Consider the following 13750-nt stretch of genomic DNA (forward strand, 5'->3'; position numbering starts at 1 on the left):
TTTGCTTATCATTGTTTAGTTATTTTCAGTTGTGTCTGATTTTTTTTGTGACCCCATTTACTGTGTTGGGTTTTTTTTTTTTTGGCAAAGATACTGGAGTGGTTTGCCATTTCTTTCTCCATTTTATTTTACAGCTTGAGGAAACTGAGGCAAGCAGAGTTAAGTGACTTGCCCAGGGTCACATAGCTAGGAAGTGTTCAAGGCCAGATTTGAACTCAGGAAAAGTAGTCTTCCTGATTTCAGGCCTGGTGCTCTATCAAATGTGCCACCTACCTGAATATTCCACCTAAAGCTGGTGACCGTTCTGTAACTAGCATTAAAAGGGACAATTGTTTGGACAATGTTAGAGCATAATTTCACAAATTTCACAGTGGGGTTGATTTGCAATATATTACAAATACTATCCTTCAATGAATCTGTGATCTCATCAGTGAGAATTCTGCCTCCACCCACTGCATCAAATCATATATGGCAGCCTAGTACAGTAGAAACAGGGTTGGACTTAGATTCCAAAGATCTGGGTTCAAATCCTTAACTAGCTGTCTTTGGGAAGGTACAGGACTCTGAGTCACTTACCCTTGCCCCTCCCCCCTCCAGCCTGAGTTTCCTTATCAGTAAAATGAAGGAGTTGGCCTCAATGACCTCTAAGGCAATCTCTAATTTTAAATCTATTATCCTATGATGTCCAAGGTCCCTCCCACCAAGGTCCCTCCAACACCTTTATGGTTTTTTTTATTCTATTTGATTCTTGTCTGAGACTTTCCACAATAATTCAATAATTGTAGATCTTCCTGTGAACTTTTACTATTTCGTGGATTCCAGAAGGGCACTAAGACTTCCTAGCTGTTGTCCTTTGCTCTTGCTACGTGACTGCCCTCTTCCCTTTTCTGGACATACAAGACCTGGTTGGTATCTTTGATGCTACTTCTGGCCTCTAAGGAATGATGGCTTAAATCCTACAGCTGACTTATTCTCACCATGCATCTTTTTTTGGCCTTCTGGGTCACCTCTAGTTGGAATTCTTCTGAGCCCACAGTGTTTCATGACTCCTAGCCCTGGGAGCTAGGAACACTGGGAATAAAGTATTGCTGGAAAAACGGGCTTTTGAGGGATAAGAAGCAGCAGCTTGGAATCCCTTAAACACTGAGCAGTTTCTCAAATGCTATTGCAGCCTGCTCTGCCGTTATTCAGTTTGGGGCCTAGCTAAATGTCTGTCTGTAGCATTTGGCCAAGATATGTGCATTGATGGATTAATTCAATGGGTTATTTATCCTATAAAAGGCAGCCAGGTGACTTAGCGGACAGAGCGCTGAACTTTAGACAGGAACATCTGAATTCAAATCCTGCCTCAGACACTAACTAGCTGTGTGACTCTGGGCAAGTCACTGTCACCTCTTGCTGACTCAGTTTCCTCAACTGTAAAATGGGGATAATAATAACACCTACCTCCCAGGGTTGTGTTTTGCCAAGGTTAAAATACCCCGTAGATACGGACTAGTGATTTATTTGATCCAAGGAACTCTCAGGTTACTCTCTACCGATGCTGGACGGCACCTTTTCTGTAACTTTTAACTTACAGTTTCAGAGAGTTGCCTAGGGTACTTCAAGATTAAGTGACTTATCCAAGGTCACACTATCACTAACCGTGTGTCAGAGGAAGGACCTGAATCTAGCTTTTCTAGATACAATAATAATAATAATTGCTAATGTTTAAATAGTGCTTACTACGTGTCTGGCACTGTGCTAATATCCATACTTTAGATATGATACTATACCGTTCAGTTGTGTCTGACTCTTCTTGACCCTATTTGGGGTACTCCTGGCAAAGATACTGGAGTGGGTTTGCCATTTCCTTCTCCATCTCGTTTTACAAATGAGGAAACGGAGGCAAACAGAGTTAAGTGACTTGCCCAGGGTTATGCCTCTAATAAATGTCTGAGGCCAGATTTGAACTCGGGAAGGTGAGTCTTCCTGATTCCAGGCCCAGAACTCCGTCCACTGTGCCACCTAGCTGCCCATCATACTATATTACAATATCGATATTTTATAGCCTGACCACCAGCATCTACACCTCAGAGTGTACATCACAGACATTCTTTATCCATTTGGTTTTTGGTTTTTCCAGAAAGCATTACTTGATTAATCTCCCCTTCTGAGAGAAAAAAAGTTTTACGGACCCCTTTCATAATCAGAATAGAAATATCATCTTCACCCCTCAAACCAAAATATCTTTTGTAACAAAAAGCCAATCTCTTTCGACTGGCTATGGATCTAAGAACTAATTGAAGTAATACTATATTAATGATGTTATTGTGAAATAACACTGTTCAAGGTAACTGTATAAAGGGCGTGCCTATAAACAAAGTGGCCTTGAGCAGACAATAAATGTAGCATTTATTATCTCTGAAGTTCAGCGGGTACACTGTCATAAGGGAGAGGAAGGGGGCGGTTCTCTCCTCCTCCACCCTGGCTGAGTCAAGGTGGTCACAGGACAAGTGGGGAGAACTAACCACCTTCTCCCTTACATCACCTTGTGTGACCCAACATCTTGCTGCCTAATGGTTTGGTTTAACTCCTATTAGCTCCTTAGCTGGGCGACCTCAGCCATGAAACTGATCCACCTTGAGCTCAGTTTTCTAAACTGCAAAAGCAGCGATTGCTCCTTGCACTATCGAGTTCCCATCCATGGTTATTACCATCCTTTAACTTTCTTCTGAGGGCAGGGGAATGTATCTCTCTGTATCTTTTCAAAGCATCTCAATGTATGATCCTCAGACCCATATGGATCCAAGGACCCTTTCAGAGATCCTCAAGGTAAAAGCTGTTTTCATACTACTAAGACACTATCTGCATATTAAAATACTTTTTCCTTTTCTAGCTACATATCTGGCTGAGGTCATATTTTCTTTATACTTCAAGTAAAACAACAGATTGAATGCAGAAACAGATATGAGAACCTGGATAATCTTCTATTAAACTAGACATTAAAGAGAATTACAAAAATATGTAAAACAATGTCATTCTTCTCTTTAAATTTTTTTTTTGTAAAGTACAGTTACTTTCATAAAAACATAGTATTCATGTTATCATGTAATAGGTTTGCAATGATTATTTTAAACAAATAAATAAATATTTAAATTTGAACCACTTTTAATTTCTAGTATGGTATCAATAGATATAACCTATATAAACCAAAGTTCTTTGGGGTCCTCCATTTTTAAGAGTGTAAAGGGGTCCTGAAATTTAAAAAAAAATATTGAGAATTGCTATTGCAGCACAATGGAAATGGATTAGGAATCCACCAGCAGCCCTAGGTCTGCCTGTTTCTTGTAGTATGACCTTGGATAAGTCACTTATTTATTCTTGATCTCATTTTATGCATTTGCAAAATGAAGAGATGGAGTACATCAGAGGTGCCACACATCTGTCCGCAAAATTCCCAAACTGGGCTTGAACCAGATTAAAGGGAAATATTTAACAAAATAAATAAAAATCCAATAGAACATAGATAATATTAATATGTGGTTTTCTAAGTCAATATGTAGCCTGCAGGGATCCTTGTGTATGGTTTAGTGGTCTCCATTTCTATTTGGGTTTGACACCACTTGAAATGAAATATAGCTTCAGGTATACTATCTGAACCTTGTGCCGGCTTTGGAGTAAGAGAAACCCAAATAAAATTCTAACTCCGATACTAACCTACTACTCTGGTGACCTTGGATAAATTAATCAATCAACCTAATCTCTCTGGGTCTCAGGTTCGCCAGTAAAATCGGGGGCTGAACTAGACGGCATCTGAAGCCCCTTCCAGCTTGAAAGCTACGATACTGCGACCTCTTCCACTCCAATGGGCTGTGATAGTCTAGGCAATGTCTCACCTTGGTGGAATGGGCAGCCTGGGACACAAGGAGGCAGCATGTGGACTCCGGGTGTAGTTGACAGAATTCAAATTATAAACACACAGGAAGGAACCTAAAAGAGAGAGAGACGAGAATCTGATGAGTCTGGTGGGCTCTGAGGGTTTCCCTGTGTTTCTGTGGTCTATCCTGACCCCTGCCTGGAAGGAAATATTCCCTACAATATCTCTAACAGACATTAGTCCCTCCTTCCAGATGGTGTCAAACCCCTTGCTCTGAGACACTGATTATCTCTTTACTGAATTGTGGGTGAAACAGAGTGAGTGAGCCTGAGCTGGGAAGAGAGGCTGAAGATGAGTGCTGATTAGGGCTCTGGATCAGTTGAGACGCCCCTGTCTCTGCCTCTGGCTCTCTTAACGAAGCTGGTTTTTCACATGCCCCAGCAGCAGTGATAGGTATTAGGCAGCACAGCATTGTTGTGCAATAGGAAGAATGCTATATTTGGAGGTGGAGAATGGTTAAGCAGCAGTTTATTTGGGGGAAAAAAAAGATCTGAAGATTTCAGTGGACTGCAAGCTTCATGAGAGTATAGGCTGCTGCAGACAAAATAAGTATATTTTTCCAAAGTCTAAGTTCAAGGATTCTCTCCCCTTCCTTCTTCTCTGAATTAACATAATTCCCCCCCCCCCCCCCCGGCCACTGCCCTTCCCGGTAATAAATCATCTTGCACTGGCCCACCTGTTGAATGGTGGCATTCTCCACGGGGGAAGAAGTGTTTTCCAGCCTATAGCACATACATACAAGGAGCAACTAATGTTTCAGCTAAATCCAGACATACCTGGGTGAAACTGGACAAGCTACAGAGAAACCTATTGCTTCCAATGCAAGGAAATCACAGCAAGGAAGTAAAACATCCCAAGAAACTCAGCTCACAACATCCCCCAACATGCTGTACATCTTGTTTCAGACACACAGGGAAGGCAGGGAGCTGGTCTGTGCTGCCTAATCCCTACCATTGTTCTTGGCAAAAAGCTCAACATCTTCCAGAGTGTCTAACTGTTCTTCTGGACAGCTGGATACACAGAGAGCAATGGAATTGATTTTGAGGTCTTTGGTTTCCAGATCACAGGAATTCATGAAGAATACATGCCTAGGGAGAGGAGAGAATAGAATTATGTTTAAGGTCATTTTTCTTATTAATTTTTAACTGCAATTTTTAAAGTATTTATGGGCAGCTGGTGGTGCTGGGCCTGGGGTCAGGAAGACCTGAGTTCAAATTCAGCCTCAGACACTTACTAGCTGTGTAACCCTGGGCAAGTCATTTAATCCTGTCTGCCTCAGTTTCCTCATCTGTAAAATGAAATGGAGAAAGAAATGGCAAACTACTCCAGTATCTTTGTCAAGAAGACCCCAAATGAGGTCTGAAAGAGTCGATATGACTGAAAATTTTTTTTTAAAAAAAAGTATTTATAGAGTGGAAAGCACATTGGATTTCGAGTCAGAGGAACTGGGTTAAAATCCTGGCGATGTCACTTACTGCCTGTGTGACCTCTGAGTCTGTTTTCACATTTTGTTAAAACAAAGGTATTAGGCTAAATCAGAGGTTCCCAAACTTACTTGGCCTATACTCCCTTTTAAAAATATTACTCACTGCCCCCCTGGAAATCTACTTTTTTTAACCCTTTAAATTTTTTTTTTAAATTTGCATCATTTAAAAAAATACTGGGTCCCCCTCCACCATTGTTCCAGCACCCCTAGCTGGCAGTATCACCCACTCTGGGAACCTATGGGCTAGGTGACTTCTAAGGTCCCTTCTAACTCTAAATCTCAGTCTATGATTCCACGATATCAATACTGGGCACCAAACAGAAGTATTAACATTTACACTAACATTTCTATTCCCTCAAACTTATCATCTTCACAGAGGTAGCTGTACTTGTGTGACTCTGAATTTGAACTCGTAAAATGAATGGGTTGGACTTGATAAGGCCACTAGATAATGCAGTGATGGAGTACCAGTCCTACCAGTCCCAGAGTCAGGAAGACTTGAGTTCAAATCCAGCCTCAGACACGCACTACCTTTGTGACCCTGGGCAAGTCATTTAACCTCTGTTTGGCTAAAATGGGGATAATAACAGCATCAACCTCCTAGAATTATTTTGATGATCAAATGAAATAATAATTATAAAGCACTTAGACAGTGTCTGGCATATAACAGTTACTTAATAAATGCTTGTTTCCTGCCTCGTAGATAATCACCAAGATCCCTTTTGGTCCCGTGAGTCTGTGATCCAGAGCAGAAATAGCTGTTAAATAGAGCCTGGACACAGTTTGTGGTGAGTTACCTAAAATATACTTACATAAGTACTTTTATATATACTTATATATAAGTATAAATACACTTATATTTAAAATATACTTATATATAATATACACACACACCATATATAGCGTGTGTGTGTATATATATATTTGTATGTATGTATGTATGTATGTGTGATATATACACACACTCTCTCTTATGTATGGATTTGTTTTCTCCCTCATTAGAATGTAATCTTGGGAGTCAGAATTGTTTTATTCTTTGGGCTTACGTCTTTAATACCTAGCACATTCTTACTAGCTATGTGACCCTGGGCAAGTCACTTTACCTCACTGCCTCGCAGACAAAAAAAAAAACCTAGCACATAGTAGGTATGTAATAAATGCTTGTTGATTGATTATAATAAATGAGAAGGGCAGCAAGATAGGGCTGAAATAAGACCAACCTTCAGGTCTTGCCTCTTACACAGATTAATAATGTGACTGGAGGGGGTTTGGAGGGGAGGGTGCTAGTAATTTTTCCTCTAAAGGCCCTTGGCAACTTTCTAAAATCATAAATGACAAATGAGTTGCTGCTCTGTGTCCGAAGAGGGAGTTTCCACCCTGGCAGCTCCTCATATGAATGAGATCACAGGTCCCAAACTCTAACAAAATATATTTCAAACCCGAGTGTGTTCAAGTAAACTTTCACATAACTTTCCACAGGGTAGGGGGAGTAGGAAAGTAGAGGAAAGGGGAAGGGATGGGGCAGAAAGGAACAACAGCCTCATTTCTCTTGCACGAGGGCACACATGTATGTACACATACATGTACAAACAAGCACACATTTTGTGCAGGGCAGCACCACATGCGGCCCTCTCCTGCATTCAAAAAACTCTTAAGAGCTTTTAGGGTATTGGTCTGGGGAGAACAAAATTCACATGACTGAGACTGGGCATTCTCCTTCCCCACTGAGCAGAAACATTCCCTCTCCTTCCCTCCCCCTCCCTCCCACTTCAGTGCTCCTCTATGCTGCTGACAGGGATGGAGAGCCTCAAAACCACCAGCAGCTACGTTCCTTTCCTTCTGCCTACCAATACACCCAGGTCTCCCTGAGTTAAACCAACAACAAAACCATACATTTCTCTTGCCAATTCCCTTCTCCATCACTACCTCCTCAAGCTGTTGTACCGTCTTCTTTCCTTTGCTATCAAAGTTCTAGAAAAAGTTTTTGCTAAACTATCTACTCACTCAATCCTCCACCTCCTGAATTGGGTTTCTGTCCCCAGTTTCCTGAAACTGTTCTTTCCCAGGTCAACAATGGCTTCCTAATTCTCCAGTCCAAAAAGCCCCTTCATGAGCTCCCCTGACCAGTAAGTGAGTTTGAGGGCTGCAGTTGCATCAGAAAGATGTTATTTTTTGTTATTGTTGTTGAATTATTTTTCAGTCATGTCCAACTCTTCATGACCCCATTGGGGGTTTTCTTAGCAAGATACTGGAGTGGCTTGCCATTTCCTTCTCCAGCCCATTTTATAGATGAAGAACTGAGGCAAACAGGGTCACATAGGTAGCAAGTGTCTGAGGCTGGATTTGAAGTCATGAAGACAGAATCTTCTTGATTCCAAGCCCAGTGTTCTATCCACTGTACCACCTAGCTGCCCCTTCTAGCAGTCAGGAAGACCTGAGTTCAAATCCTGCTTCAGACAACGAAGAACTCTGTGAGCCAGGACTTATCTCCTTTCATCCTCAGGGATTAGACTTCATGGCTTCTAAGGCCCCTTCTACCTCTAAACCTATGTTCCTATGACTATTCTATAACACCTAGTCCCATGGACTACTGATGAGTCTTTTGCTCTTTAACCTTCCATGACATGGCTTTCATGTACCCCCACTCTCTTCTTTTTGGTTTATTTCTCTAGTTCTTCTTTCTCTTATCTTCTGTGGACATACCCCAAAGTTATTTTTTAAAATTTTATTTATTTTATTTTCAATTCATGGGATAAAACAAGCATTTCTATAATACAGTATAATAAAAAATGATTGCACATGAAACTGCAAGTCTATTATGTACAACTTGGTATTCCTTTTAAAAATATAATAAAGCTATCTACCATGTAAATTTGTTTTCCCCCTCCTCCCTCTGTCCCTAGATGGCTACCATTATTCACACATAAAACATTCTACACATACCTCTAATTACCAGTTCTTTCTCTGGAAACTCTTTCACCCTCCCCCCCTCCCCCTTTTAAAGATTTTCTTCTCTTCTATTTATATTATCTTTTGGGGCAATCTTATCTAGTCTCCTGGCTCTCTCTTATCTTTACTCCCAAACTCTTCACTGAACTCTATCCTTATTTTCCCAACTTCTTGTTGAATGTTACCATTTCCACCTGGATGTCTCTGTGATATTTCGAACTCTGTCAAAAACAGAAGTCATCTTCCCACCTTAAAAGGCTGTCACGTGTAAGAGAGGTCAGATTTTATCTGTCTGGCCCCAAAGGGCAGACCAGGAAAAAACATTTTTTTTTAAACAAGGAGAACTAGCCCAAAGTGGAATGGACTGCCTTGGGACATATCCTTGGAATGGAGGGCACTCTCCATCAGTGGAGGTCTTCAAGCAAACAGACAGAGGATGGCCACTTGTTGGGGTTGTGCATGGTTTGTCCTTTGTTCTTGAAGAGGACCATGACATCAGGGAGATGAGGACATGACCTGTGGCTGAATTGGATTTGAGTGAGGGAGGGCTGTGCAAAGTCCCCAGCCTCACTTTCTCCTCCAGAGCCATCACCCCTTGGCGTGTGTTGTAGTCTGATTCCTTTTGGGCCATAGGTTGGACTAGACAACAGCTGATATTTCTTCCATCAGTCATGTCCCTCCTCCTAATTTTTCCATTTCTGTTGATGGCGTCACCACCCACCCTGTCACACAAGCCCCAAACCTCAGATTTCTCTTTGGTTCTTCCCCCTCTCTCATCCCTACATGCTCAATCAGCTGGAAAGACATGGATTCTACCCTCCCATACCTGCTCTAGTTCAGGTCTTCATCACTGTTCAAAAAGACTACAGCAAGAAACAGCTTTCTAATTTGCCCATCTGTAATGTCTCCTCTCTCCACTGGGTCCTTTACATCACCATCACAATAATCTGAGTGCACAGATCTGATCATACTATTTTTCTGTGCTCAAGAGTAGTTTAATAGCTCCCCATTCCCTATGGAGTAAAATACAAAGTCTGACATTCAAGGCCCTCTACAATTGGGTCCAACTTTCCTTTCCTGCTATAATTCCCGCTAGTCTCCTTTAACCAAACTGGACATGTTCTTCCTGTTTTGTGTCTAAAGAAAGTTTATATGCTGTCTATTGAAACCATTCTTTTTTTTTTTAAAAGGCTGCTCAAAGTTTATTAGTTTCTATTGAGTACAAAGTAAACAAGTTACTGAGGCTGCTGGAAAGCACATAGATGATTCAGATAGTAAAAAAAACAAAACAAAACCAGTAACTGTGCTTTCTTTTACTTGCTTTTTGGTGTTTTGTTTTTATTTTCCTTTAAACACACACACACCCACCCCCACATCCCCACAACTACTTCTATGCTAAGCAGCCTGTCTATTCTAAGGGAATAGGTGGGAGAGGGAAGCAGGGGAGGGGAGGGGAAATGGGCTCTGATGCCTAGCACACTTAAGAAGTGGGGAGGAGAGGCAAGGTGGGTGCTGCTGCTCATGAAGAAGGCCCAGGCCTGGTCTTGCTGGGCTCACTGACACACCACTTCCTCATGGCCTCCTCACCCAGGTCACAGGTGATCGTGCGATGAGCAACCCGGAAAGTTCCTGAGTGCTCTGGGGATTCCAATACAGCTATCATGAATGGATGACTCGACTTCCCGAAGAAGCAGCTTGTCTACCAGTGGCCTGGGTCTGATTTGGGAAGACCAGGATGATGGGGGATCACTTCCCCAGAATACTCAGCCCTTCCACAGGAGCTGTTGCTGGAAGTGGAACCTAGACATCTTTGGTAGTAGGTCGTGTGTTGCTACGAATGAACTGCTGGATGGGACTGCTGCCATGTTGCTCTGTTCTTGTTGTGACGATGCAAACCTTAGAGGCGGCTCCCGAGCAGCCCCCGTCAGGCCGTGAGCTTCGGCGGACCATCACGGGTGACCTGGCTTGGGGGAAGGAGGCGCCAGGTCACAGAGCCCATTTGTAAAAGAGATCACAGGCGGATACTCCATGGCAACGAAAACGTCAGAGTTCTTCGGGTTTCAACCACTCCCTTTCTTCACAGACGTTATCCCATCTACAAAGATTCCCTTGAAATTCTGCCCAACCTCTCCTTTGCACACACTTGTATTCTACCTAGTATGAGAGCTGTTATATAGGTGTCTCACCTCCTTCCCCACTAGACTGAGTGCTCCTTGAGGGCAAGGCCTATGTCTAGTCCAGGGGTGGGGAACCTGGAACCTCAAGGCCCTCTAGGTCCTCAAGTGCGGCCCTCTGACTGAATCCAAACTCACAGAAGCAATCGCCTTAATAAAAGGATTTGTTCTGTGAAGTTTGGATTCAGTCAAAGGGCTGCAGTGGAGGACTAGAGCTGCATGTGGCCTCAAGGCTGCAGGTTCCCCACCCCTGGGCTAGCCAAACAGGCTACTTTGGAAGGCAATGGGCTTCCCTTCCTCAGAAGTCTTCATGGAGGGTCTGTTTGCAAACCTTATGCTGCTATATAATTAGTCTTATTATTAGTATCCTATTTCTTGTAGGGTGTCTTGTAATGCGGGTTCCTTTCTGGTATGAATTGTGTATGAACAAGATGGCTGAGGTCCCTTCCAACTTTGAAATTCCATGATTCTGCATAATTTTTCACCTTTTTATTTCCTGTGTAAGTACAGGATCTTCATCTAGTAGGTGCTGAACCAGTGTTTGCCGAATTATAGGATTAAACAGATAAGGCGCTGGCTTGGGGAGGTCACAGGACCTAGGTTCAAATCGTGTCTCTGAAGATTACTACCTGGGTGACCATGAGCCAAACACTTAACCACCTTGGGCCTCAGTTTCATCACCTGTAAAAGGAAGGGGTTAGATCAGATGCCACCTGAGGTTCCAGCCAATTCTGGATCTACGATGCCATGACATATAATTAAAGACAGCTAGGTGGCACAACGGATAGAATGCTGGGCCTAGAGTCAGAAGATCTGAGTTCAAATCCAGCCTTAGACACTTACTAAATGTATGACCCTGGGCAAATTGCCTCATTTTCCTCAACTGTGAAATGGGGATAACATGGCACCTGCTTTGCATGGTTGTTGTAAGGATCAAATGAGGTATTTCTAAAGTGTTTAGCACAGCACCTGGCATGTAGTCGGCTGATGCTTATTCCCTTTCACCTTTCCTCTACGATCCTATGAACTACGGCTGTTTTGTAAAACATACAATGCTATAGATATAGCATTGTCATAGTACCTGAAGCAGGGACAATGATCTTATAGCTACTTAAGAAAACTGATGCGGACACTTACTTCCTTTCAGTCATGTCCTGTCCAGAAAGAGGGGCCCCTTCCACGGGGGAGTTCTTCTTGCCACACACATTCCCATAGCTGTCATAGCCAAACACCAGTCTTCCTGCAGCTCCAGCTATCACAGAATAGCCCATGATGAACACCTAGGTAAAACCCAAAGAGAACATGGGGTGAAGCTCAGCCTCATCCTGACAAAACTCACCGCCAGAAACTCTCAAAGAAACTTGAATGTGAAAAAGGAAAAATCTCATCATAGGATCACAGATCTAGAGTTGGAATGGATCTCAGAGGCTATCTAATCCCAACTCCCTCATTTTACATATAAGGAAACAAAGGATATTCAGTGACCTATTCAAGGTCACATAGGTAGTAAGCATCAAAGGGGATTTAAACCCAGGTCCTTTGCCTGCAGAGCTAGAGCTCTTTAAACTGTAGCACTCACCATCATCTTAGATCTCTAGTAAGTAGCGTTAACAGGCCCAATTCAATTAGGAATCCTCTACTCTTCCTCATATTTCATATTTCAGCTTCATGGTCCTCCGTTTATACAATAGGCTATACTTTTTAACTGCTTTAAAAAATCTGATGATTGGATTTCTTTGCATTTTTTCATCTTTAGGTATGAGGAAATTTTCTCCTCACCCAATCTTCCTTAAGACCTGCTAATTTTTAAACTGGGCTTGGGAGACTTTGAATTCTGCCTCAAGTTCCTCACCTGTAAAACGGGTTCATTGGAGGGCGCATAGGGATAATAGTATTTCTGATGTGGGTACATAGAGGATTGTTGTGAGGATCGATGAAAAAATCTACGAAAAGTGCTCTGTGCACCTGAAAGCATATTATCATATTGTGTTAGCTGCTGTTACTCTTTCTCATGAAGATAATAGATTATTTTCTCTCCTAATTGTTGCTGGATTACCTACATGAGAGTTGCCCTTCTACCTTCTAATTCTCTGTTTTCTCCGTGTCTAGGATTCTCTCTCCTTTGGAAGAACTGGTCTGACTTCAGCGACAGTAAGGCTGGTCAATGCAGACATTTTATTTATGAAGAGAAGACCATAGAAAAACAAGGAAGACCACTCAAGTCAGGACTTCCTCCCACCAGTGAGATGTAGTATAATCTTCAAGCAGTATCTCTCTCTCTGCTGGCCTCATGATTTTCCGCTTGGCCCCTAGTTAGGCACACTGTGCTTGGCCCTTATTAGAGGCAGTCGAATTGCCCTTTTCCCAGGGCTCTGACTTAGGAAAGTGAAGGCCTTTTTCAGCTAAGGCCTCTTTCCCAGAATGGGCTTGGAACTGAGAACTGATGATTAAAACGAACATTTGTGAAAGAAAACAGCTCTGTGCAGGAATCTCTTTGCCTGCCTTTAAAGGTTAACACAAACTCTAGAACAATGTGGGAAGACCTACAATCAGAAGGGAAAATTAGTGACAAAACCTGAAGGAATGTTACATAACTCTCTCCAGTGGACCAGTACTTAAACGGTCAACATTTCTCCCTCCCTCTCCCTGAAAAAAACCCAAGAGCCCTTGAAACTCACCCTCAACCTGTCTATTGTACCTAGAGCATTTTATTTTATTCCCACATATTATGTTTAAGATGACAGATTTAGAGCAGGAAAGGGCTTCTGAGGTGATTTAATACAACCCCTTAATTTTACAGATGAGAAAAGTAAGAATTTGAATCCAGATTCTCTGGATTCCAAATTTTATATTCTTTCCACTGTCCCATACTAATTGTTCACAACCAACTGGCATGATAAAAGCTTTAGAGCTGGAAGGGAGCTTTGGAAGTCACTTAGTCCAACCTTCTCTTTTTACAGATGAGGAAATTGAGGCCCAGCGGGGAAAAAGGGAGGTGGCATAGTAGATAGACTGCTGGCCTTGGAGTCAACACTGACTGCATTCAAACCCTTCCACAGACAGGCTATAGCTGTGCGACCCTGGGCAACTCACTTGCCTCAGTTTGCTTCAGTTTCCTCATCTGTAAAATGGAGACAACAACAGCATCCACCTCACAGGGTTTCTGTGGCCTCTGTTTTTGTTTTGTTCACAGGGTTTCTGTGAGAATCAAATGTGATAACA

The 13750-nt window shown here is 42.3% G+C and overlaps 1 protein-coding gene across 2 annotated transcripts in view; it reads right to left on the reverse strand.

Annotated features, from left to right (window-relative positions):
* Nucleotides 1-13750, reverse strand: part of SLC44A3 (solute carrier family 44 member 3) — a 103484-nt gene that overhangs the window by 87130 nt on the left and 2604 nt on the right. For both annotated transcript variants that reach the window (XM_020999430.2, XM_020999435.2), the window contains exons 3-5: nt 11666-11808; nt 4871-5007; nt 3879-3972 (exon numbers count right to left, since the gene is read on the reverse strand). In XM_020999430.2, coding sequence (XP_020855089.1) covers nt 3879-3972; nt 4871-5007; nt 11666-11808 — 374 coding nt within the window. The remainder of the gene's footprint in view (nt 1-3878; nt 3973-4870; nt 5008-11665; nt 11809-13750) is intronic.

Source organism: Phascolarctos cinereus, unplaced genomic scaffold (genome assembly GCF_003287225.1).
Source record: "Phascolarctos cinereus isolate Bilbo 61053 unplaced genomic scaffold, phaCin_HiC Scaffold_5;HRSCAF=322, whole genome shotgun sequence".
Taxonomy (NCBI): domain Eukaryota; kingdom Metazoa; phylum Chordata; class Mammalia; order Diprotodontia; family Phascolarctidae; genus Phascolarctos; species Phascolarctos cinereus.